The sequence below is a fragment of the Streptopelia decaocto genome (genome assembly GCF_964273445.1).
Source record: "Streptopelia decaocto genome assembly, chromosome: 2".
Classification (NCBI taxonomy): Eukaryota; Metazoa; Chordata; class Aves; order Columbiformes; family Columbidae; genus Streptopelia; species Streptopelia decaocto.
Window position 1 is genome coordinate 132,460,312 of NC_138655.1, and position 27,779 is coordinate 132,488,090.

The 27,779-nt window shown below is 41.2% G+C and overlaps 1 protein-coding gene across 1 annotated transcript; it reads left to right on the plus strand.

The window, feature by feature from the left end:
* Window positions 1-22,837: 22,837 nt before the first annotated feature.
* On the plus strand, window positions 22,838-26,626 carry AGR2 (anterior gradient 2, protein disulphide isomerase family member; the record flags this gene model as incomplete). The annotated part of the gene is made up of 7 exons (XM_082044903.1): window positions 22,838-22,979; window positions 23,248-23,311; window positions 23,408-23,460; window positions 24,423-24,496; window positions 24,888-24,951; window positions 25,891-25,974; window positions 26,577-26,626. 7 exons carry the CDS (start codon window positions 22,838-22,840, stop codon window positions 26,624-26,626), a joined length of 531 nt encoding a protein of 176 aa, XP_081901029.1.
* Window positions 26,627-27,779: the final 1,153 nt, after the last annotated feature.

The following is a 27,779-nucleotide window of genomic DNA, read 5'->3' on the forward strand; positions in this document are numbered from 1 at the left end:
AGATTCATATCCGGTCCTTTTGGTGGAGCTAGATATTCAGGTAAAAACCATGCTGTATGTTGTACACATATTTTCCATTCACAGCTTAGTTCAACGTTCATCCTTAATTTTACAGCTGCTACTATCTCTCTGCCTTCTCCTCTTTGAATGGTATTTTGCCAGGTAATATCTCTCCTGATGGAACAGAAACTCAGCTTACAGATTAAAGTCTCATACCTCAGGATAAGATGACATGTCTGTAGCCTGTGCATTGGCAGATAAAATATGATTCTTTCCTTTTTTCCCCTGAAATGAATGGCATGAGATGCTACTCCCTCTTTTCTTCCCTTCTTGCCTGCTTCTGTGCCACACAGTTTTATTCTTCATATTAGTGGGCAGGTTTTTATTCATACTCTTTACTTCTCTCTCTTAAGGAAGACTGGGAAACTGTTCCTTTCGTTCCTTGGTTCATTTGAACTAAACCAGCCAGGTTTATTTGACATCCACTGTTTGGGTTAGGGCTGAAGGAAGAGAATAAAATGCTAAAAATGAGAATGCAAGAGCAGCAGTTGTTTTACACAGAATAAATTCAAACACAATATGAGAGCAAGTAGCTGAGAAAGCTTACCTGTGTAGACTGTGTGTTTTTATAGAACTCATAATCTGTCTACTATATGTATGGATGCTTATACTAACATGAACACAATATAGCATCACCTGTAGTGCCCACGTTTTCTATAAAAAATTTCTCAGAATTCTGCCTTTGCTACAAACATGACATATTCCAGGAAGAAAGTTTTATTACCCTTGTTCACATATCCATACCTGCTTTACTGTCTGGACTTATCTGTTGTAATCAGACCAAGGGCAGTCAAACAAACGTGGACTTAACGTCAGTGAGGTGAGGCACAGGAACCTGAGAACTGACAGAACAGGATCCTCCCCTATGTATCCGTCTCAGCGTAGAAAGGCGTTGGCTTTTCTAGGCAGATGGCTGATGTATTGGTCTGCACAGCGAAAGCTTTTTCCTGTGTGCAAATATTTGCGCTTGACCAAAACAAAAGAAAGCCACCATACCTTTGTGTACCATGGAGGTGAGAGCCTGTGGGACACCTCAGCACTTAAAATGCAAAAGTAACTTGAACTTGCAGAATAAGGCTGATAGACTTTGGATTGTTTCATGTGCTACATGTGTTCTTGCCAAAGGCTGACACGGAGAAATTTCCAAATGCTGAGGTGTCCTCCACAGGATTGGCCAGGTCACTCATCTGATTCTTTTTGGTCCTTCTTTTGTTCAAATGGATTCACAGATCCACGGGATGACTCAGGTGGAAACAAGAAGTCTCCATGGCAATTAGAAAGTCCAAAGAATCCACCAGAAGGGGAAGAATATTTATTCTTCCACCAGAAAATCGCCAGCATTTGCAATCTATATATTCACACTTTTTCCTTGCTGTTTGAGGTGCTCATGCTCATGCTATCACTTACCATCTTGGGTTGCTACTGTGTATTGTAAAGTAACTTATCCACTAGTCACTAAAAGTGAATCTATTTCAGCAGACCATTTTTAAGAGCTATCAGATATTTGCTGATCTCTTCAGAATAAGAGAAGGCAGATGAAAACAACAGGTCTCCCTATATTTGCATATTAAGAAAGAACCCAAATACAGCAGTCATCCTTTAGTTCACACTGCTATATCAGGAACTGCATTTTGAAATTTCTCTGTAATTCCAACTCCAACTGTTCTTGAACAGATGTTCATCAAGTCACTCTTCGTACACGTCTACATGTGATGTGAGAAAAAGAAAAGTAAACATATGCAATAATTTTTCAAGGTTATAACACTCATGAGACAACACTCCCTAGGAGTCTCTTTTTTGGTGCTTAGACTTGGATATTGTTTCAGGAAAGAGCCTACAAGTACTTCAAAAATATCAACTCTGCCTTCTGCTACCTTTCTGTGCACACTGACGATCACGCATTACTGCTTTGCACACCCTGACTGCACGTTCCCAAGGAATTGTTTGTAAAAGGTTGGCACATGCGAACCCACCCTGCTATTTAGCACTCAGTCAGCTGAGGAGACCTGAGTTCACGGATATACGTACAAAGCACCAGCTTCATTACTTATGTTCACATATAGGGAAGAGGACAGTGACTGCCTGGAGAAGAAGCTACACTCTAAGGTGAGGTGTATTGTACAGGGTCGGGAGAAAAAGAGCCACAAACTGCTAAGGTATCTTTTGCTTCAAGTCTACAAGCAGGAGGGGTTGTGATTTTACACAGCTCTGGAGCATTATCGGATCATTGTAAGCACAGAACAATAGCCCACGTCTCCCAGACCTGCAGTGCTTTGCTTTGGGGAAAACTCCACATTCAATATATGTTACTGTTAGCAAATATTTTCACATATATATATTCCCGCTAAGGAGCACTCTCATCCTAATTGAAAGAAATATTCCCTCATTGCCTCAGTGGCTTTAGTTCTCACTAATTTGTATACTCTCAACCTTGACAAAAAAAGACAAAAATTCCTAAATCCCATAATGAGCTCCCAAAAGGGAACTCAGAGGTTCACAGCAGCAGTTACGCAGAGCCTGGAAACTCAATCTTTCCTTCCTTGGAAAAACACCCTTTCTTATTTGCTAACCAAACACATTAATAGAGAGGGAGCCACACTCCAGTGAAAACATTATGAGTTGTTCTGCATTCTTGGACTAAAGATACGAGATGTGGAACAACTACTTTAAAGAAAAAGAAAACTTTGGGATTTGCTTGTTTGTTTTTTATAAAAGCCAAGAAACAACTTTATTGATGTCTCACTGAGATTTACTAAATGAAAAAGTACTTTTTAATATGATATTTCTAGGAGGTAACAGTGCAAATGTGAACCTACCTGAAGTGTGTATATGGTACTCAGTATATGAACACCATTGAGTATGGCTACTGGCAATACCTCAAGGCTGCCTTTCCTGACCAAACACGTTGACTGCACAGATGGTGAGCTGAACTTGCACAGCTCCAGGTATAGCTTTAGGGCATCTCTGGAGCACAAAGGACCAGACAGCTTAAGCATTAAGCAACAGGCAGGTATGCTGCCTGAAGGTTGCCTGTGATATGGGAGTAGCATGGAAGAGACAGACAGATCCTTTAGTTATTTTTGCTGAAGAGAGTCGCAGGAGCTAAGGATGTTTAGCTTTCCATATTTTTATAGAGAAGGAACTAAAACATAGGCAGGTTAAGATCACACAAAAAGCATGTAGCAGGGCAAGGAACTGAAAGGGCATTTATTAAGCTAATGTGAGTGAAAATAAGCATGAACTAACTAATGCTGCCACTCTCTGATAGCGAAATGTGTTCTTTTGGTTGTGTTACTTCTTGAAATTAAGGGCAAAAAGGTATGCACTAAGATAGATGAAAGAGAGCATCTGTAATTTTATAACCAATGCATAAGCCTTAAAACATAAAGCCTTTCCTTCTTGCATTTAAACAAATTAAGGGATACGTGTCCTTTTGTTAGAGAAAGAATGACTCACCAAGAAAGCTAACGACAATTCTTCCTGTGCTATATAGTTTCATAACATGCTCTACTGAGCCATAAACAAACCCAGAAATAACAATGTCTTTGAGAAAGAGTAAATTGCAGAAATATTTGTGGTAAACAGATAATTCCACAGTGCTGAGGTCTTATGGTAGCTACCATGTCTACAGGTAAAGTTCAAATTAATTTAAAAAAGAAACTGTGGTTCTAAAGCTGAAAATAGCCAAATATTGCCAGTGCCAGTAAATACTTTGGCATTACTCGATGTGTATATTTCAGTCATGTAGACTCAATACGTTTGTAGTGGAATGCTGATAAATCACAAAATGTTCAAACTATATAGTAACTATAGGGGCAAGTTGCCAAAAAGATGTCAGGCTGATAACCATATTTTGAAACAGCAAAGTTGAAAAACAAGTAAAATCTTCCATGAAAATAATCACAATAATTTAAAACAGTACAGGGAAAAATAAATAACTTCTGTGTTTGTATGCATAGCTTCTGAATATATTGGCAAAACTCACAGATGAAACCTAGAATAAAAAATATACTTTCAAGAGTATTTTATTTATAGAAGTATAGATTGCTTTGCGTGCTGATAGGGGGAGGAGAGGAGGAAATAAAGTTTATTGCTCTTTAGGATTGTTGTTAACTCTTCTCTTCTCTGGCCTTCATGGGAGGAGGACTTGAACCACCCTGATCTTTACTGAAAGGACAACACAGCAGAGCACAAGCAATGGAGGATGTTTCTGGAGGGCACGGAGGATAGCTTCCTGACACAGGGGATCAATGAGCTGATGAGAGGAGACACTCTGCTGGACATCATTCTTATAAATAAGGAGGAACCAGTCAAGGATGTGAAGGTCGGAGACAGTCTTGGCTACAGTGACCATGGCATTGTGGAGCTCGGGATCTTGTGAGGAGTAAACAAGATCACAGCCCTGCACTTCAGAAGAGACTTTGGCCTGTCCAGAATTGTAATGGAGGACAGAATTTGGCCACAACAATAGCATTTAGGCTGATGAGAACACATTTCCGCTTTCTGGCTATTACAACCCCCACATGATTCTGTCTGTGAATGATTACCTTACTATGCAAATAAAATGCACTTTTCCTAGTAGACAATACTGACTCTGCTTAGATGGAGGGAAACTATGGCAGCTACCGTACTATATTGTACTTCTTGGGTCATTTTGACACATGATTAAACAATAATCATAATCCCTTGGTTGTTACGATCTTAGCAGAAGTTTATCAAGTAGCTAAACACTGGTTGGCCTTATCCAAATTAAGGGGAAAGGCTTATGTTTAGAGGTCAGGTATCCACTACAGCTTGAGGAAGGCTATAGGAAAAGCCAAGGGATGTCACTGCATCTACCACATATGGAGCTAACTTCTGTTTAGAGAACAGTGATCACCTCAGAGTAAAGCCTTGGCCTTCAGTGTGTAGCCAGTTACCAATCAAATCTTGAAGTTTTCTTACAAGCTTTTTCCTCTTATGTTAGCAGTATTGCTCTAAAATCAGAATAACTGCTAGAATAAAGTGCCTGAATCAGAACAGATGCACTGAATTGTCTGTTTTTACCTGAAGGTGAATGTATACAAGCACATGTGGACTTATCACTCTATGTGACTTACCTACATATCTCGTGGTATAATACAATTTAAGCACATACTTGTAACACACTGTCTCTCCTGTAATAGGTGGTTGTATTTTTAATTATTAGTTTTATTGCCTATAGGAAGGATATAAACTTCCTGTGCATGGAACATCAAACACGTTCTAAGTGTGTTTCTGCAGTTCAATTGTAGGGGTGATTATATTCTCGTCTTATAAAAAGCTTCATACAGACAGAATGCATCCTCCCAGTATATGTTAGCTTTAATCACTATTTTATGCACCTCTTAGGGGTACAAAATATATCTCAAATATCCATGCAGTTACTAAAGTGATTAGTGTGCAATGATTACAGAAAATTTTCAAACTCATTTCCTATATGAGCTAGTCTTCATGCAACTAGAATAGAACAGCATTTAGAGATTAGCTTATTTAATAGAAAAGGACATCTTACACAGCCGAAGTCACAATGCTAGGCAATAGTAGATTCCGAACCAAAGTACAGATTTATTTTTTCATTTTAGGCACAAACTGATGTAAATGAGTGGTAACTTATACAAGTATAACTTATATGAGTAGTTTAGTTGGGTAAGACAGCAAAAGAGTCTATATGTGGGCATGATAATGTATTTAGTAACTCATGCTACTAAACCATTAGTTTACTGCAAAACATTGGATGCTAAGGAACATAAGAGTGATACATTTGTTAACTTGTTTTTAAAAAGACCACACGTATCTCAGTCCTCCTGATCACTATTACCTTGTCCCATGGCACAAAATTCGCATTCTCCCTTGATTTAAGAGGAAAAATGAAAAATAAAGCAATGTCAAAGGTATGACTGAATCTGGAACACAGCAGAAGAAGAGTGAACAAGCTATTCACTAAGAAATTCCCCTGTGTACCTCAAATTATATTTTCCTAAATGTGAGCCAGAATCAAGACAGGGACTAAAACGCTGAGGCTGTCATTCTCTAGGAGAGAAAGAGGAGTCAGCCGTCAGTGGCTGCCAGGGGGATGGAGGGTCATGCCTGTCACTCATTATCTGCAAAGTGATTTTTTTTTCCCATCAAAGATGCTGGTCTGAGTTATTTCAAGCGGCCAACTTCCAGCACAAATTTGCAGGGAATGAGCCTGAGAATCTGCCCTGCCCATTAATAGCAATTACGCATTTGTACTCTCATATCACCAGATCATGGAGCTCTCTGATGTAGGCAAGGCTGTGCCTACGTCTTGGGCCTTCCCAAGAGAAGCAAGTTACAATCATGACCAAAGAAATGCCATTTAGATTAGTTGAGCTGGTAAATGAATCAAAGAAGGTAAGAGTGCCAGTTTCTACACCGAGAAGTGCAAATAAGGAAATACTTCTCCAGTTGATTTTTTTCAAAAGTGAGTAGAATAGAATATTATTTTATCACCAGGACAGATAATCTAAGTATTATTCATAAACAAAAGGAATTTTCACAATAAAAAAAATACTATAACACATTAATTTTTAGGTTAAATGATAGGTATGATAGAGGGTTTTTTCACTAAAACAGCACTGTCTTTTTCTGTGTTATAAAGTTACCTGCAAAATAACATAACCCAGAAATGGGCACATATCTGTGAGAGTAAACTTTTGGTCCTTGCATAGAGTTTTGATTGTTGTTCAACACTTCTTTGTCATTGTCTGGTTTATTATATTACTGATTCTATTTATCTTCATTTATTTCAAGATCCTTTTTTCTGAAGCACCGGTGAGAACACAAGTGAGCCAATCCCTTCACAATGCATCTATTCACTGTGCACCCAATAAGCAGTTGCTCAAGGTTACTCATGTCAAGAGTAGTTGCAGTTGTTTCTACAGGGTTTGTGGAAGGCTCTGTGGTACACAGCATCCTTTCTGGCGCTACAGGAAGTTCATATCATAAGTGCCTGTATCGCCACCCTGATTCTTCAGTTTCACCTCCAGCACAGAGCTGCATCCAACGAGGAAACGGCCAGAAAGAGCTGCCAGTGACCATCACACCCTCCCTTTTTGACACAGAATGCGCAGGGCAGGTTTCTTCCCTTCTCACTGCATGACAAGTCCTGTGTTTTGTCAAGGATCCTACGCACAGCAGGGAAACCAACCAGAGCTCCTATCTGCTTTCCCCTTGTCTCCCGGCATCCACCCAGCTGGGCAAACACAGCAAGGCAGAGCTCAGCTGCAGCAGCCAGCCTGCACAGCAATGCTGCTCCCTCTGCAGAGGCACGGCTGAGGCACAGAAACTTCATTTCCAGAACACATTCCTTCTCCCAGGTTGGTTTGCACAAAGCAGCCTATGTCCTTTAGCTCTTTTCCACAGATAAAATAACTTCACTGAATGCACAGCGAGGCCTCACTGTGAGGAATGAACTCAATATGACCGGCTTAGGGACCAAAGGTCTTACCAAGCATCTACAATGCAGAAAGAGTAGGCAAACAACATGGCAAGAATGATCAAGCATTCAAGAACCATTCCCTACAATTTTCTTTTCTAGAATATGCTGTCTCCTGTGCTCCCTCAAGCCCAGAACATTACAGGGGAAAAAAAAAGGCAGCATACTAATGTGCAATAAGCAGGCAAGAAGGAAACAAATAGCCAGAGTCGGAATGACAGCTATTCCCTCATGTGGGTATATTTAAGGGCTTTGTTGAACAGGCTGCCATGTGGAAAACCTCCCTATGTTTCCCCCCATGCAGCAGCTTTGTGCAGCTGGTTTTGCCCTCATTTCTAGGCTCCTAAGCAGCAGGAATACAATCAGAGCCAGCACTGAGGCACTACTCAGCCTGGGCTGGCAGAGCTGAGCCCCTGCCCTCTCGCTCACCAGAAACACACTGATGTCACTTAGCACCAACCATGCCATGGACATCATACCAGACACAGTAACAAGAGGCACGACCATCTCCTGAAGACAGCATGCCCTTTGTCAATGGGCAGATTCATTTAACTTGACAGTCTCCCTTCCCAGGCATGACTTCTTGGTTTGGAATAGATTCACCCACAGGGGAGCAGGAACTGGCTCTGCTTGGCATTTCTTCTCCAGGGTAGTATCACTGGTAGCAAGTGGTGTTCAGGCTATGTGTTGGTTGTTGACCATGTTGAAAAGACCCTCAGATGTGTAGTCTTGACATCACTCTTCACAAACCAAGCAGAAAAGTCCACAAGGCTTTTCAATTTCACAACAGTAAATAATAGTCTTAATGGATATCAAAAGTTTGAAATGGCCATGAAAGAAGCTTGTTTCCTGTTCCTAAATATTAACTGAAAAGGCAACTTACTGTGTCACTGCTTCAGCAAGAACTCTTGTCCTTTCTGGAGCCTGCATGTGTATAGTCATACATAGACAGATCTTAAAAAAATGTAGATTTAACAGACAGGCACAGCAATTTGAAATTTGTAGAGCATATTTAAATTATATTTTGAGATTTGCATTTATTAGAAACAGGAAAGATAACAGGAATTAAAGCAAATAAGATTTAGGAAAAGTATGTGATTTAGGACAAATTATTTAAACCTAACTAACCTATAAATAATTGCTTAATACCAAAGGAAGTTCTTTGAAACTTTAATTAGTAGCAGCTTGAGAAGCGGAAACCTTCATGGATAAATATAGCATGGGTATATTGTATCATGAAACTGTTCTTGAAAATGTCAAGGCAGTAAGGAATAGGAAGGCAGCCATTCCCAGTCTGACATGTATTCTCTCCTGCAGTAAAAGTGTTTTGAAAGGGATTTGCATGGCAGGAATTCTCAACAGATTTGCTATCACTTACCGAAACATGCTGCAAGTAAAACAACATTTGCAGCAGACTTATTATCTGACCTAGGTCACCTCCTGATTAAACATATATAGATTGGAAGGAGATCAGTCATTGAACCAAGTAGAAATACAAGTCAAGCTACAGCTTATACAGAGGAACTATATCCAATTAGCTTTGCAAGTGAGCTAAAGCAGGAATTAAGAGGAAGGTAGTTCCAGGGCACGTCCGCCAGCACGTCCGGTTCAGGATGCCTGGACACACGCGTGCTCCATTGCATGCCTGATTTATATTTCCACATCCTGTGCCGCAGAGAGACTGTTTCAAAGATTATTAGATCTTGACATTGCCATATTTGGGAAAGATTAAAAATGAAGGAATGAATTTTTTAAAAAATGAGACAAGTAACAAAAAAGTTGCCTTGCCATATTATTTTAAAATCAAGAGTTATAAATGCACATATGTGCGTCATCATGCCCTCAGGTCATTCAGGGAGTGGGCTGAGATCTCACCCAAAGTTGGTGCCTCAGTTCAAAGCCTATCCCCAGAAACTGGACAGGAGCCAAGATAAGACTGAGCATTTATGCATGACACATGGGCACACCTCAGCTAGCTTAACCTTAAAACCATGTCCAGCAGAAGTTAATCTCTTTGTATAGTGCTGATGAAGGAAGGTGTATTCAGCAATATAGCAAAGCTCACCCAAGAAGAAAGGGTAAGCTCCCCAGTGACTGAGAGAAAGGAATGGTGTAGGAATGAAGGCACCTGGCTAAGCAGTTAACTGATCACCTGTAATTATGAACCTGAGGCACTCCATCTGTCAAAATGACAGTATGATCACTGCTGTCTCCCAAATAACCACAGTGCTGCACAGGCCAATTTTATTCCTCAGGGGATTAAAATATTTCATGGTATCATATTATATAAGCTAAAATTTACCACTCAGGAGCAGAAGATTTTCCAAATATTCATGTAGCTATGCTGTGAGATGCTGATTCACTCACTGATGTGTGCATTTACAATATCGCTCTGCTCCAGTACCTCTGGCAAAGGTGACACCATCAACTTCACAACCCCTCTATACTCTCACATCTCCATTTATACCACTTCTCTTTTTGTTATTATAACAGTATAAGTTTCATAAATGAATTGATCTATATGAATAAATTTTTTTTTTTTGTGGGATCAGACTCCTTTCAGTGATGCCCAATGATAGGATGAGGGGCAACAGGCACAGACTGAAGCATAGGAGGTTTCATCTGAACATGAAGAGAAACTTCTCTACTTTAAGGGTGCCAGAGCACTGGAACAGGCTGCCCAGAGAGGTGGTTGTTTTTCCTCCTTTGGAGACAGTCAAAACTTGCCTGGACACATTCCTGTGTGATCTGCTCTAGTTGTACCTGCTTTAGCAGGTGGGTTGGACTAGATGATCTCCAGAGGTCCCTTCCAACCCCAACCATTCAGTGATTCTGTGATATGCTTAAAATTGTTAGTTACTTGCTTTCCTATTTGGAAGCATTAATAGTAGAGGTATTTTAAAGAAAAAATGTACTCGAGTTGAAGACGTCATATTGAGATGCCCAACAAGAACTCTAGAATGACCCAGGTTCACATTCAAAACAAACTCCTCCAGAAAGGCAAAAGTTGTAGCTATTGTGCATTGCTAAACACCTAGCACATGTTAAAAAGAAACATTTCTAATTAGCAAGAACATGAGGACAACTGAGTATCACAGAATCACAGAATGTCAGGGATTGGAAGGGACCTTGAAAGATCATCTAGTCCAATCCCCCTGCCAGAGCAGGAACACCTAAATGAGGTTACACAGGAAAGTGTCCAGGCGGGTTTTGAATGTCTTCAGAGTAGGAGACTCCACAACCACCCTGGGCAGCCTGTTCCAGTGTTCTGTCAACCTCACTGAGAAGAAGTTTCTTCTCAAATTTAAGTGGAACCTCTTGCGTTCCAGCTTGATCCCATTACCCCTTGTCCTACCATTGGTTGTCACCGAGAAGAGCCTGGTTCCATCCTTGTGACAATCACCCTTTATATATTTGTAAACATTAATAAGGTCACCCCTCAGTCTCCTCTTCTCCAAGCTAAAGAGACCCAGCTCCCTCAGCCTTTCCTCATAAGGGAGATGTTCACTCCCTTCATCATCTTTGTTACCCTGCCCTGGACTCTCTCCAGCAGTTCCCTGTCCTTCTTGAACTGAGGGGCTCAGAACTGGACACAATATTTCAGATGTGGTCTCACCAGGGCGGAGTAGAGGGGAAGGAGAACCTCTTTGGACCTACTGAACACCCCCCTTCTACTACACCCCAGGATGCCATTGGCCTTCCTGGCCACAAGGGCACAGTGCTGGCTCATGGTCATCCTGCTGTACACCAGGAACCCCAGCTCCCTTTCCCCTACGCTACTCTCTAATAGGTCATTCCCCAATTTATACTGGAACCTGGGGTTGTTCCTGCCCAGATGTAAGACTCTACACTTGCCCTTGTTATATTTCATTAAATTTTTCCCCACCCAACTCTCCAGCCTGTCCAGCTCTCGCTGGATGGCAGCACAGCCTTCTGGCGTATCAGCCACTCCTCCCAGCTTCATGTCATCAGCAAACTTTTTGATAGTACACTCTATGTCCTCATCCACATAACTGATGAATATATTGAATCATACCGGCCCCAGTACTGACCCCTGAGGCACTCCACTAGATACAGGCCTCCAACGAGACTCCGCCCCACTGACCACAACTCTCTGGCTTCTTTCCTCCAGCCAGTTCGCAGTCCACATCACTACCCGATCATCCAGACGGCACTCCCTCAGTTTAACTGTAAGGATGCCGTGGGAGACTGTGTCAAATGCCTTACTGAAGTCAAGGTAGACCACATCCACCGCTCTGCCATCATCCAACCATGAGGTTGGTCAGGCACAGTTGCTGGGTCTCACATTTATATCTTTAACATTGACTCAGCATGAACGGGAGAATAAGGCAATCTTAAAAATGGAAAATGGTATAACAAAAAAATGAAATTGTAGGGTGGAGCTTTTATTTGCATTTAGTTTTATATCCAATTCACTTCCTCTTAGTAAAACTGCAGCCACATTCTTTGTACAACTTCACTGCAAGCTATTCTTTAACCAGCACAATAAATCCAGCATTAACTTTTAGCCATCTGATTTGCTGACAGAGAACCACATTCCTGCGTTAGGATGCCCTCTCCAGTACATTCAGAATTCAATATCATCCTGCATAAAACACACAAAGAGGAAGGAAAAGGATATCCTCCTTCACAGACAGACAAAAGTCTCTGCTGTTTACCTGCCATAACATTTAAACCTCATTATTGCAATAAGCCACGGGCACAGGCTCTCTTTCTGCCCCTTATCCTAATAAAAGTAAAGGCAGCAAGTAGAGTATTTTGGCTATTAATTAAACAAAACCACTCCCAAATTACTATGGTGCCACAGAACAAAGAGCCAACACCCAGGGCTGCAGCTATTAGAGGTTCCTGCTTGCCAGCTCTGCAAGTTGTCCTGGGTGAGATGCGGTTACCAGGCAGAATTCAGTCAAACAAAGACAACTGGAGAACAGCATTTTCCTGCAACTGGCTAGAAGGTTTTACAGAATTCAGCTCCTACCACTGCCAACCAAAGCACTTTATCAAGCAATATTTCTATAAACACCAGTTTGCAAGGAGAGGTGAATTAATTTATTATAGCAGCTGATGTAGTCAGAAAAAAACAAGGGGTGTTCAGTTTGAGATGTGCTTGGTGAGAGCTGACCTGTAAAAACTGAGGCATTTTCAGGCTCAGGTTCCCTAATAGACCATCAAAGTAGCATCGCTTTACAAAAATTACCTTTTGACAACTGGTCAAGAACAGAGCTTGGTTTTAACCTAACAATTTTTAGAAACTGTGTTAAGACAGCTGCATAGAGAAGTTGGAAGCATAAGCCTCTCTGCTTAGTGAGAACCGGATCACTAAATGAACTCACAGAAGGTTTGTTTGCTCACCAAACAGGCAACAGGAAAAAAACATGGCAACATGGTGTGCTCTCAGGAAGGCAAAACTGTGTGACTTTCCTGGGGGGGTCCTTGCTGATAGATTCACCTTGATGGTGCTGCAGAGCAAAAGGCATCATTCTGCTTTATGTGAGCGACACTAGTGACAGGAAGAAAACCTTGTAATTGTGCAGAAAAAATAATACCTCTGGAACACCTTTTCTCTTTGATTTAAATTATCTGTAAACACAAAGCACTGGTTCGTTTTCACCACACTTTTGTGAATTTAACACTTCTTCCCTAAAATGAACATCTTTAATAATTTAGCATGGACAACTTTAATATTTTAACGTGAACATCTTTAAGTATCTTCGGTCTCTCAAGGCCCATATCAGTTACCTTGAAAAATGTGTTAAATTACACTCTTTTTTTTCCTCATTTCCCAAATCATAATGAACTAAAAAGACTCTGAATAATTCAGACCTGAGCTCTGCTAGCCAAATGCACATGTAGCAAATGGTCACTTGACTTCACTGCAGCACATCACAACATATGTAGTACAACATGTTTTCACAGCACAGGTTCTGGCAATTCAAGCTCATATAGATAGATTCAAACAATATGGCAGCTTCGAGATATTCTTACAGCCTACAACTGCAACAGTTAAAAGGTAGAGCTGCTTGCATTAGGAGTTTTATATTCCTACGTTTCCTGTATTAAACAAAAGAAATGGCATGTTTTTATTTCAAAACCAATCTGACTGCCTTAGAGAGAGTTGGAAAATCCCTATTCTTATACTGTACTCATGCTTAAGCTTCATTGACATAGCAGTGTCAGTCGCCAAAAGGATGATCTCCTAGTTCAAGATGCAGCTTACTACTGCTTACATCAGTTCTTAGGCTTTTTGCGATGACTCTAATTAATCAGTTACAAGAATGTTATTTATTTTTTCGGCTGAGCCAGGATAGTAAGAGCAGAAAGGGGGAACTCATTCTACAGAACACATATACATGAGAGATGAAGTCAAGCAAACTAGATGCTGATATTGCACACACCAACCTGGAAGTTTGCAAGGAAATACAGGTGCTACAATCTTATTGGTCAGCAGGAAGAAGAAACCTGAGTATAATGAACACCTCTAGTAAAACAACAGTGAAGGCATCATTAGTTAGACCCACTGTCTGTTAGACTGTCATTTTCTTGTAAAAGACAAGAGAAGAAAAAAGATTTTAGAGAAGGCCACACCAAAGGTCATGACTCCCAACCATAGAGCACAGCTTTAAACGTACACAAGCATTGTGAACTTGACAGGTTAACAGTTGGACTTGATGATCTTTCAACGAAAATGATTCTACGATTCTGTGATATCTGCAACATCAAAGTGTTCACATCAAACTCATTTAAAGCTGCAGGTAATTTTTGACTTTTAGAAGTCTATTCCTCTGCCTATTCCTTTCCAGATTTTTAAATAGAAAGCACAGGGAGCTAGAACAGATGGTGGAGCCTACAGCTGTTTGCAGGTTACTATTTGATCATCATACAAGACCAGTGAAAGTAACTCCTGTCATACAAACCTTTGATGAATAGTAATACGCATTATTTTTTGGTTTACAGATAAAACAAGTAACGCACACAGACACTGCAGCAGGATGAGAGAAAAACAAAAAAGCCTATTACAGACCCCACTGCCTATGGTCTGTTGGCACAAGGCACTCACATAGTTGAACATTACTGAAAAGTAGAGCCTAGATTATTGGCTTCTCTTCAGGTAACTGACGTCATTTACCCGACTCTGTTATTTATTACCTTCAGTTTGCCTGTTTTTTTTGGTTTTGGGGTTTTTTTGACATTAAAAACTTACAGTGAGTGGAAGGAACAGTACTGTGCATTGAATTAGCAACTTGGATCTCAGCACCACCAGCCAACACACCAAAATAACAGACATTAGAGCTTCACACTAACCAAGCATAGATGGACATTTCCCCATTCCTGCTGTGCTGCTGATTTATATCCCCCCTCCACCCATACCAGCAAGCAGGTGGGTGCTACCAGTTGCCCCCAGGTTATTTCTGCCCAGCAACACCTGCAGAATGCAGCAGGCTGCTGGTTGCAGGCAGCTCCCCACCAGCTGCCTGTTTGCTCTGCAGCTCTGACAGCTGCACAATATGAAATAGGAGTACAGGAGCTGAAGCCCCAGCTTACTGGTGTTTGTAATAACTCAATGCATTCAACTCTTAGAGTGTCAAAGTAGGGTAGTGACACGTCTGTCAAAAGAATGCAAGAAATGACACCTTATTTAATTTTTTTTGGCAGACATGTTGAAAGCACAAGTGGATCCTAACAGACGATTGCCATAGCAACTTTAGTATGTGCAATTTTACATATATATGACTCCTCACAAAGTTTTAAGTGCTCTATTTTCTCATCATGCTCTTATCTCCATCATTGCCACCCCATTTTATTGGTATGTAGAGATTAGACCACCTGTGACTTGACTATGTGGGAATTCCCTGCCTCCCAGGGAATCTCCAGGTGGTAGGGCTGGATACTGGGCACAGCTGGATGCAAAGAGACCACATTGCCTGAGCTCACTTCTGTTTCAGCCATTCTCAGCTGCCAGAATGATCTCATGGGGCGGGAGGGGAAATGAGAGCTGTCTGCCCCATCCCAAATTCTCACTCTCTATATTAAGCATGGCTGTAATCTAAGTCAGCCCTTAGACCACTATAAAATAAGTATTTCACAAGATTTGGGGCAGCATTGCTTACAGCAGCTACAAAATATGCAGTTTTTTTAAGGAGCATTGTGCATTTGAATGCAAAGATAGAGCCACATTATCATCATGCCACCAGCTGGAACTGGGCCAGCAGGAGAGAGGGAACACCCATCTTCCTATCAGCTCCCTGTGACTGATACTGCTTGTTTAGTGTCACCGCCTGCGGGAGTGTGCTTTCCACTTCCAGGCCATAACGTTTAAACAAGACTTTAGGTACACGTTGCCTTAAGTCATGCGAACTGGCTTAAATAGCCAGCTAACTATTCTGATAGGGATATTACAACTGTATTTGTACAGTGTATGACCCACATGGTGGTGAAACACAAGCACCTCATGGGTAAAACTTAGTAACCATTCATTACTCTTCCAGCAATAATATCCTAACCTGTGACCACAGTATGGCACCTTTCCATTAATTTAGCTTTTATGTGGCAACAGGTCAGCTGTAGTTGAAAGAGGGATATGTCTGCATTCCATTATAAATTCATCTTTGCACTATTTAACTTTTCTTTTGCATATGCTGCGTATGTAGAATCACAAAATAACAGAATTGTTGAACTTGGAAGTGAAACACCTGAGTGGAAACTCTGGACCACGTACTGGTGATGCGTGCTAAGAGATTATTAGCAGTAAAATGTTGTTCTTCAAAGAAATAGAAGGAAAGATTCTCAACCCCATGAGATGGGCTATTTTTGCTGGCTTTACTGAAAATCCAGCAGAACTTTATACTCACACAATCAGTGAATGCAAAAAGATAAGAATTCTGTCCTGGGACTATGTCAGGTTTTGTAGCTCTACAGGGATTTTTAAAGGTGACCTTGGTTAAGACTTTTTAAACATGTGTGTCCCTACTATTTTTGTTATATCGGCAAATCAAAGATTATTGTAAGAAACAGAATATTTGCATGGCATAGAATAGAGGCAACATAAAAGTAAAAAACTAAGGAAAATATGATGCTTGAGGCACTCTGCAACAGAATGACTTTATTCAATGGAAAGACAAACCAGTGGTCTATAATACATCATTAAGACACTGTGTAAGAAAAGGAATTACGTCAATATTTGCAGACAAGAATTGCAGTGAGAAGCCTTCAGAAGCACATTCAGTGGTCTGCATCAGGAACTACCTCATAGCACGAACCAGATGGAACAGACTTCTGTGTTATTTCAAAGCTCATGTTATGAAGTTTAAACAGCTGAAGGTCAGACACAGGATGAACAACACTGTCCCCCTGCATGATCACTGAATAATGACATTAAGATTCCAACTTCAAACTTCATTGAACCAGCTCTTAGAAACCTGGCAGCAGACTTGTCTCACCACCTTTCTGGGTAACTTGTGCCACTGCTACACTATCCTGCCCATGAAGATGATCTTCCTGATGTTCCAAGACACAGTTCATGGCCCTCAAACTGATGGAATAGTTCAGATCCTTCATCTGTAGCATCTGTTCAAGTAGTTGAAGGCTACTATTAGATAGTTCCTTATCTTCCACTTCAAGAGATTAGACAAGCCGATCCAATCTCTTGAATTTTAGTAGAGAAGCTCAGTTGTGACATTAGACAAAATTTAGAGTACTGCACACAGGGAGTGGGGGGCTGGGAGGAAAGTAAAAAACCTCCTCCCACATAAAGAAAAAAAAGGGGGGTAAGAAAATGAAAACATAAAGGAGTTTATCACTGATCTAAATCTGGAGAGTCAGTTTTACAGCTTTGTGGCTGAGGTCCATATCAAAAAATAAAATACATATTTAAAAAAAAAATACTATATTCAGGATCTGGGAAATCCAACTCAGAAAATCAGACTGCTAAATACCAGATTTAACCTTGACGAAGCAGCTGGAGTTATCCAAGCAAAGATCCTCATCCAGTTCAGACTGAAGTAGAGAGAGAAAAAATGGTACTGGGATGTGGACATGGTGAAAATATGACAGCTGTGAGACCTGCTGCAGAAAAATTCAAGGTTGGAGTTCCTTAAACTGTGCAGTCTATGTGACTGGCTAAAACTGCACATTCTGTGAGAAATACACAAGCCAAGGCAATGACAAGAATTCAGGAAAAGATGGAGCATGCTGTGGAACACATCATGCAGGCCAGAATGTGTCAATACCACAAGAGCCTGCACAGCTTGGAGAAAAAGGGCAGCTCAGCAGAACAAATAAATTCTGCTGCAGAGGTGATGCTGATCAGGATATTGTCCCAAAAGCAATATTAAATACTGTGACATTAGTGCACAAGCAGCAGTGGTTCTAAGAAAGCAATTGTGTCAGTGGGTTCAGCTGGAATTTCACTGAGCAAATGTTTTTACTGCTCACTAATAAAAAAACTAAAAGCAAAAAAACAAACAAACAGAAAAACCTGACCAGGATGGGATTCTTCATTTTTGCAAGCTTTCCAGTAAATTTATAAGAATAAAGAGAATAAAGCAAATAAAGAGGATCACATCCTTGACTATTTCTGGACCAGTTCTGGGAGTCAGAGCTGGCATCATATCACTGATATGATCACTCACTAGAAGCCAAAGTCTTCAGATCTTTCAGGTAAAAACATCAGAAAAACTGAGAGGGTCTGGGCTACAGATAATCAAACATAAATTTGAAATAAGAACAATTAATACAAGGTGACACACAGAGAGATCACAGTAAGGTGGCAGGTCCAGGACACTCACTGAATTGCAGGTATCGTGGCTCAGCTACTTGCCTGTACCACTTTATCATTCAAGAACCAAGGCAGGCAGGATTTATAAACAAGTTATATTAACAAAAAGGGGTTAACTATAAACTCTCCATTTGATACTAAACTGTCCAAAACAGAAAGGTCTTCCCACTATCCTCATCTATCACAGTATAGTAAAAATAAGAAACTGCTGTCTTGCAGATTTTGAGCAACACTGAAAATTGAATATCACTTGCTCAGACAGGGGAAGAGTCATTGGCTTTAATCTTGAAGCACAGCAAAATTTCTGCTTTTAAGCACCGCTAGTTATTTTGGTTAATTAAAATGCATTTACTTAAGTACAAGACTTTCAGGCACGAAGCCTTGCTGATCATAACTGACTTACCCACTTAAGGAGACCAGGTAAACAATCTTCTCCACAAACTCTGGTAGAACCCCAGCTTCCCAATCCCTCTCATCAAAGAATCCCTCTGCACTGATTCACTGCCGCCCTGTGGGACTGAACAAAATATTTCAAAGTTAAATCTAAATGTTGTCAGGATGAGGCTTTCTCTCACCAAATGCAAGCTGAGCAATGAAACCCTTCCTAGGCTGAAAACCTTGAAACTCCTTGGTGCAACATCATGATATTTTCCTTACTGTTGTGAAAAAGGGCACTAAAAAATAGAAGAGCAAGTATACTTACTACATGTGTTCAAATGACTTACTGATTTTAAAACACATCAGCAATGCCTTCCAGACATCCCAGTATTTCACAGCTCAAAACGGAGTATAAGAACAGACTACATGACAAATCCCCACCTTTACCTGAAGCTGTGTAAAGGATGCTCCACGTTCGCATTTCAGCTTGCCAATTTGTGCCAAGTGGTGGTGACCTGTGTTATAAATGTGCACATGCAAGTGGAAAAGAATGTCTTCAGAGACATCAAAATCCTGATGGATTGGTGGTTTTTTTTGAAAGCAGAAATCAAAGGGTCAGAATGTCATATTTTAAATCCTAACCATCTCTTCCGCCATCCAATTTGAAAATATTACCAATAAACTGTAGGTAAATGGAAATAGATCTAAGGTGGGAACCAAGGAGTGGGTGAGGGCTTAGTTTTGAGAATGCATTTTTAGACAAAACCCAATTTTTTCTTTAGAAAAGTGTGTGAGTAGGAGCCTACCTGCTCATTAGGGCTTCATGTAACCAGAAAGCAACTAGAATTTATATTACAGGCTTTAAGACTACCAAATGCTATTAGGTGTGACCTGGGAAGACAGACAGCAAGAGTGTGTTAAATTACAATTATGAGCTGAGACCAAGATTTCTGAAATGGTACCTATTGTTTGCATCCTACATCTACACTGAAGTGGATTAGGGATGTAACCTGATTGTCCAAAGTGAGTGCTCACATGTACAAATATGGATCTCGGAAACTTATTTAGGATATGTTTTATTAATAGAAGAAAATCTGAATGGTTGTTTGGAATATTTGGATACATAACATAGAAGCTAACAAAACACATCTCTGAATCTTCAGGGAAAAGTGCTAGAGAAGGATCAGGGATGCATAAGCAATCTTTCTCATTTTATTTCTTTATCAGAACACACACTTGTCATACAGAAACAGGAGTTAAAATGACTGGCATCCCTGGGAGCTTTGGTTTCACCCTTCTAGTAAGACAAGCAACCAAGCAAAGCAAGGTACTACCGTACATTTGTGAGGAACAGCATTTTTTTTCCTTGAGTTCATGGCCTTGCTTCTGCACCAAGTTTTCCTAGTTACTACTTGCAAAAGGTATTTTTAAAAAAGCACCATATTCTCTTAAGTATATTCATAAAAAAAAAAAGGGGGCCCTGTTAGCAGCCATCAGAAAGCACTGTGAATTTCAAACAGGAAAATCCATATCTGATGGATTTCATCTACCCAACTGAGTAATGTTAAGTATTCACTGCCCACAGACGTGATTTTAATCTCACTGAAATATATGAGGCATGCACCAAGGAGAACATACTGTAGTTTCAGCATATATTGCTGAGGACAGGATCACATTGAGCCCTGAGGAGGGACCACCTGCAAGCAGTGCAATGGTAGAGATGGCCTTCCAGCCACCTGAAAGGTCTCACTTTTCTAAGTGTTGTATTGTATTATGTGTGTATCTGAAACCTAAAATGGTTTATTTTAATGTTGTAGTTAAAAATGAATGTTTATAAAACCAACAAAACATGGCATTTGAAATAAAGATCCCTTTAGACCTCCGCTTATGATCACAGTTTATTGTTATACCTTCCAAATACGTTTTTGCTGAGACCTTTACAATTTTCCTTTTAGGTTTTATTACAGTTTTCCTATATGCTGTTACCTGTGCATGTGTACACAGATATCTGTATAATGTGCATAGTTAATTATCTAATTAACATCTAAAATTCTGAGTCATCAACCTAACTTCTTTAAAGGACTAAAAGAACAGCAACTCATATTGATTTTCCAGCCAATGAAAAAAAGACAAATCACTCTTTGGGCAAATCAGGATTCTTGACTTAAGCTTACCTGGACTTGGATCTTTGCCAACATTTTAAAATCACCTTTCAAAAAAGGTCCAAAAAGTCTACAGAAACACCTCTGAGCTTTAGATGCAGCCTCCAAAAGGAATCTGTAATGCTATTTAATTACAAATTTAACCCTGAAAGTTTTGGTGGGGAAAAAGACTGGAAAGTTTAGCTCTTTGGAAGTAGTAACCTAATTCAAAGCTGGTGGGCGGAGTTGGGGTGTGTGAAGGTGCATAAATAGGCAGTAGGCACGGCAGCATTCACACTGCAGCCAGATCACCTTCACACCCTGGCAGGCGTCTGGGCCAGGACACCAGGTGAGGCGCCGCTGCAGGGGGTACCTGGGGGAGCTCTGAGCCCGGCTTACCTGGGGTGGGATGGTCGATCCATGGAAAGAAAAGACTGCAACAAAGTAGGCACAGTTCAGCACAGCTTGCCAGGAAGAAAAACGTGTAGAGAAATGTTGGCTTTGTAGGCTGAGGAGTTGAGAGAGGAGGGGTTGTTTTGGGGGGTGGAAAACTTAGCAGAAGTGCACATAGGCTTCCAGAGGCAAAGTTTTTAAAGAGCAGGTTTAATGTTCCTCTGTATTTGCTTTCTGCATCAGCAACAGCATAAACTTTGCCTGGTCTTTGCTTTCCTGGTTGTTCCATACCTCCTCTTTTTTTTTTTTTTTTCTGTTTGGGGAAGCATTACTTCCACTATACGGGTCGAGCCAAAACAACTATTCAGGCAACCACTGAGTTTAATTTAACTTTATGCAATTTTCTTCCTTGCCAAGGAGACTTTTCTCAGGGCAGAAAGGCAGCCTGCTGCAAAAGTCATATTTCCTGCCTTTGAAACAGTGACTCTTTGAATGTTTGAGGTCTGTTGGGCATCCCAGTAGGAAAGAACACTGTACCACTGATGCAAATTCTGCTAATGTCTCCTCCTGCAGCTCCTACTCAGCAAAATGCTTCTGTTGCCCTGGAGTTTCATTTTCATTGTCTGAATTTTAAATAATGTCAGCCAGTTATAATTTTCGCATGAGCCTTTTGCATTTTCTGTATTGCTTTTGGAATATCTTAGATTCTCTAACTGTACCCATTACATTAGTGTTTTAGTTTCTAGGAGAATATTAATCGACAAAACATAGGGTCATGTCGCTAAAGTGTTTTATCCCCTCAAGGAAGCATCCCAGCTGAAACAGAGGAGCTTCCCATCAGATGTGTCTAATCTCCATCTCCATGCCAGAGAGGCTGGCTCAGGAAAAGTCCTCTGCTTTGTGTTGCTTAAACTAGTAAACGTTCCAGACAGCAAGTCCTGCCCACTCTTTTTATTACAGATTCTATTGGTTTTAAGGATTATATGGTGCTTTTAAGGGAAAAGACAGGATCAGAAGTTTAAACAACAGCATTAAGCTGTGTCTATACCAATGGCTAACTATAAAGCCTAGCTTAACATTTTGACTTCTCATTTGAGTTGCTCCCGCTGCAAAATGGAAAAGAGCTGAGACAAGTTAATTTTTCACCGCCTGGGCTGCTAAAGTCCTTGGTTGCTGTAAGACTGGGAGATCGAGGTACAATTGTGAACTTATTAGGACTTGAAAGTACTTTTGGAATTGCCAAAACTCAGTTGTTTAACTGAGCAAATTAAACATATGTAAAAAGAAGAGAGAGAAGCCAGCACATAAGTGCACATCTTAGAAGGACCACAGCCTAACGGCATGAAGGGAGCTGTAGAAAGCAGCCAGGCCCTTCATGGCAATTTGCTGAGCAAACCTCACCCTTGCTGGACATTCCCCCAAGCCCAGGCCCCTGCCTGGAGCAGTTCATTTCAGCCCTGACTCACCCTCCCGCATGCTTGGGGCTTGACCTGCCCCTCTACCGCCCTTATCCACTGTGTGCCCCAAGGCAAGCACCTGCCTGGCAGGCAGGACAACATGCAGCTTCTCCCACCTGTTCCAGGAGCAGCCATGGAGAAGAGTTATGTGTCCGTGTTCCTGCTGCTCGTTGCCATCTCCTGTGCTCTGGCAGCAAAGGATACAGGCAAGAAGGAGACCAAGGAGACAAAGGAGACTACTGCCAAACCGAAACTGCCTCAGACACTCTCCAGAGGTAAAGAAAAAAATAAAAAACACACACCAAACAAACAAAGTGCAATCTGCTAAACTTTTGATTTCTATGCTGTTCTAAAATATTGATTTTCTTGCAATTCATTCTACAAATAATTTTTCTAGTATTTCCCAGCCCTCCTCCCTCTTTACTACGGATTCAAAGCCCTCTGGCAGCACCTCTGTTCAAAGCCCCGCAGCAGCAGGGGGCGGGACGCGAACCCGCGGCCACCTGCCCCGCTTATAACGCGCCGCCTGTCCTTTCCCTGCAGGCTGGGGAGACCAGCTCATCTGGACACAGACGTACGAGGAAGCCCTTTTCCGTGCCAAGCACAGGTACCGCGGCCCCGGCACCCCTCATGGTACCCCCCTAGCGCCCCCTAGCACCCCCTACTATCTACCCCGCTCCTAACAAGGAATCTTCTTTTCCAGCAACAAGCCCCTGATGATTATCCACCACTTGGACGACTGCCCGCACAGCCAAGGTAATCCCCCGGCACTGGGAAAGGAAAAAGAAAGAAAATCCAGTTTTCAGTTTCTGGCTAAATGCTGCTTAAAACAAAAATAATTAAATCAGCAAATCAGCCCCCACTGCTTGCTAAGGAAGGCTCAGTGAAATGCTAACTCGCATAAGCATAGGGCATGTTCTTCAAGTTACTGTCACACGTAGGCATTTTCACAGGTGCAGAAATAAAATAAAATTGGTGATACAGTTTTGCACGAACTGGTACGGAAACAGGCAACATGACCTGTAACAAATCCAGGTTCTGTTCATGTCACAATCAGGTAAGAGCAAGACCAGCAACAGTGAAAAACAGTGATTTACTGGAAAGGACGTATTCAGCCCTCAGTACTGTTGGTGACTGCGAGTGAATCTGGCCAGGGACTAAACAAGACTAGGCTGAAACTGAGCTTTTGTGGGATTTCTGGTAACTGGGATGGTTCTTTCCCCAGTGTTTCTGAATTTACCTGAGGGGCCTTCTTGCTATGAGCCAACCCACACGGCAGGATCTTTGTGACCATCCATAGCTCCAGTAACTTCAGAAGGATCTTTGTACAAGCGTTAAAATCCTTTCAAATGTACAAGGCTGAGGTCCTATGCACAGTATGGTCAGCGCCTTAAGAACTGGAGCCAGAAACTGCAACAGTAGAGTAAGAGGTTTGAAGGGTCCAATGCTCAAATTCAAACTTATATAGACAAGTTTGAGACCAAGCTGCACCATCTGAAGGAAGAAGGGATATTTTGTACCATTATAATTACTCTTTACCGCAAAGTATAAATGTGTTGATCACCTTCCAGTGGAATTAACTTAAAATCTTCAGTTGCTGTAATTGTAAACTGGGAATTCTCGTTTTTGTTCTGTAATTCTGTTTGAATTTCTTTTTCAAGGACAATATATTTCAGGGGCATATTTTTAACTTCCATTCCCATTTGTTTCCACTGTAGCCCTCAAGAAGGCCTTTGCCGAAAGTAAAGATATACAGAAACTGGCTGAACAATTCATTCTCCTGAACCTTGTGGTAAGTATCCCAGTTACACTTCATTAAGTGAAAGCAATAAAGTTATGTTTTAATTATGGCTTCTCTAGCTATAATTAGATGGTTTAACAGAAAGGCTGGCTAAGAAAAATGACTAGTGCTGAAGCATAATAGATTTAGTAATGAGTCTCTTTTATCTGTAGCTATCATAACCTCAAAATATGAGGGAATTTAAAGTTCAGTAATAACATTAACTGTTGCTATCAATTTGCAACTCCAGCTGTTAAAACTTTGCATCTCAGGCTGACTTTTTTAATGGCAAAATGTATTATTTAAGCTCTATTTCATAACACAAAGCAGAAATACAAAAAAAATATTATGTAACATGCCCTCCTGCAGTCCTCACTGGGAACTTTATCTGCTTCTTTTTAAGTATGAAACCACAGACAAGAATCTTTCCCCTGATGGCCAGTACGTCCCTCGGATTTTGTTCATAGGTGAGTATCTCCCGCATCAAAGCTGATCTCAGATTGAGGCCCCTGCTGTGCCGTGCATCTCAAATTCTCAGGCTTGCTAGCAGGAATATATTCCATAAGAAACAAAAAAAAATCTAGTTGGTTTTGTTGGATGAAATTTAAAAGCAAACCCAGATGGGTCATTAGCTTCACAGGTCCAGCATTCCTCCCCCACTGGTGCCACAAATGATGCAATTTCTTCCCTTGTGGCATTGAAATGACGTGATGCCGCAGTCACTGGAAGGAGTAGACACTGGCTCAGCCTTGCTCATCTTCCTATCCCTAAAAATACCACAAACCCATCAGGTTTCCATTTGTAACAGTCTCAGACAACGCAGGAACAGCAGTGACCTTGGAGGCTTCAGGGGCCAATTTTCAAAGCTCAGAACTCAGCTCTGTGCTCACCTCACCTGCACTCCCCCCCATAGGCTTTTACATTTTGAACACGTATTAGCGGCCATGCATGCACCCCAGTGTTCCCTCTTCCAGAACAGATACATAACCTTACATACACACGTATCACTAACACATCCCTTGATAAATCTATCTTGTGATGATCATTTTCAACAGACCAAGGCAACTGCCATATTATCTCTGCCTTTATTACTTATTTTTTAAAACATTAATAGCCTGAAAGCAGCCTTAGCTTGTAAAGTTAATTCAGGTTCTATGCAGTGGCACAGGGTGTAAGGCTCATCAGCATTGAACAGAATAAACATATCCACTTCTGCGTGAACACTTAAAATTGAAATGAAGTGACTGTGTAGAAGAATGATTTGTTTGGGGTTTTTTTAGTGAAAGCAGACTTGTCTTGCAGAAACATTTAGGAAGCAAGCAGAAGTGCAGAAAGCTTTATTTCCTTCTGTTTGAAGGTTAGACCTGTTCTCTACAACTTCTCTCATCCTTTTTGTTTTCTTCCAGATCCTTCCCTGACTGTGAGAGCAGATATCACTGGAAGATATTCAAATCGCCTCTACGCATATGAGCCCTCTGACATTTCGTTGTGTAAGTAGCATATTCTGAAATACTCTGAAATTGGTTACACTTTTCACACGACAAGGAATAACACCAGGCATTATAGCCTTTCGCAATCAGTACTTACTGAAAGATAGTTAACCAGGATTAAAATGGAACAGGATGCTAGACTTAAACTCAGTGAGGTGAAGAGAATGACAGCAGAGCCCTGGAGCCTTAAACATTCATCTGTTTTAAGAGAAAGCACACGTCAGTGTGAACGTGCATAATTCAGCAGTATTCAGTGTACGCAATGGTGAGAACTCTCAGACACCAGCCCTGCCAGCTCGGGTCAGGAAAGCTCCGGGGAGGAGGGAAGAGTTGTGTGTTCATCCTCCCTCACCGCCGCACAGCTCCCGTCTCTGCCCTGCGAACGCCTGCGCGTTTGCGTTAACAGATCTGTGTTCTCACCGCTCAAAATTAAACAGATGATGTTCAGAAAATGCTTGGAAGAGCACAGTGCATCAGAATCCGTATAGCAATAGGCATGTGAGCAAAAGCTTTAACAAGAACGACATTTTCTCTACCACAGTTGTAGTTGCTGGAATAGGAAGTTGCAACATAAATAACATGTATAAATATTTCATTTCCAGTGTATTCAAATATGCAGAAAGCACAGAAGCTCCTGAAGACTGAACTGTAAGGGGAAGAAGGAAAGCCCTTAAATACTATGAAGTCTGATCTTCAACCTCTTCTCCACTCATTGAAACTGGTGAAGAGCCTATTTAGAGCGATATTTAGTAATGTGTAGTGCTGGTTTATATACACAAACACTACAGTTTTACATTAGCACTTTTGTACTACGCAGCATATTTAAAAGCTGGAGGCTTTTAATTTAAGGCGTACAGAAGAATATTGTATGATCCAACTGTAAAAAATGATTTTTTAAGAAATAAATCCATTTCCAGTGTTTACATACAAAACGTTGCTGTGTTGTGGATTTTGTGGGGATTTTTGTGTTTTGGTTTTTTTTCCTTATAATCATCTAATATTATTAGAAAGACTAAACCCACTCTGTTACTTGAGACCACAGCTTGCAATTTTACACCTAAGCCCTTTGGAAGGAAAAGGGCTGTTGTGGGTTAACCCCAGCCAGCAGCTCAGCCCCACACAGCCGCTCCTTCACTCCTCTCCAGAGGGAGTGAAGAGAACGGAAGGGTAAGAGTGAGAAAACTTGTGGGTTAAGGACAGTTTAATAAGTAAAGCAAAAGCTGTGCACACCAGCAAAGCAAAACAAGGATTCATTCACTACTCCCTATGGGCAGGTGGGTGTTCAGCCATCTCCAGGAAAGCAGGGCTCCAACATGCATAATGGCAACTTGGAAAGACAAATGCCATAGCTCCCAATGTCCCCCCAATTCCTCCTTCTTACCCTAGCTTTTATTGCTGAGCACAATGATGTGTGATCTGGTATACCTTTGGGTCAGTTGGGGCCAGCTGTTCCAGCTGTGCCCCCTCCCAGCTCCTGGTGCCTCTCCAGCCTCCTCGCTTGACTCCATGTGAACACCGCTCAGCGACAGTGAAACATCCCTGTGTTACCAACACTGTTTCGGTCACAATCCAAACACAGCACCATACAAGCTACTTTGAAGAAAATTGACTCTACCCAGCCAAGCCCAGTACAGGAAAGCAGCTTTTTATCTCCAGTTCTAGCAGCCAGCTAAACGCAGCATTGCTCAGCCTGCTTTATCTCCATTTATTTTCTCATAGCACCAACCTATGTCTGAGCTGTCATTATCAGCCCTTTCTTTTACAGCTAGATAAGAAGTGCAAACCTTTTACAGAAAAGTACTTGC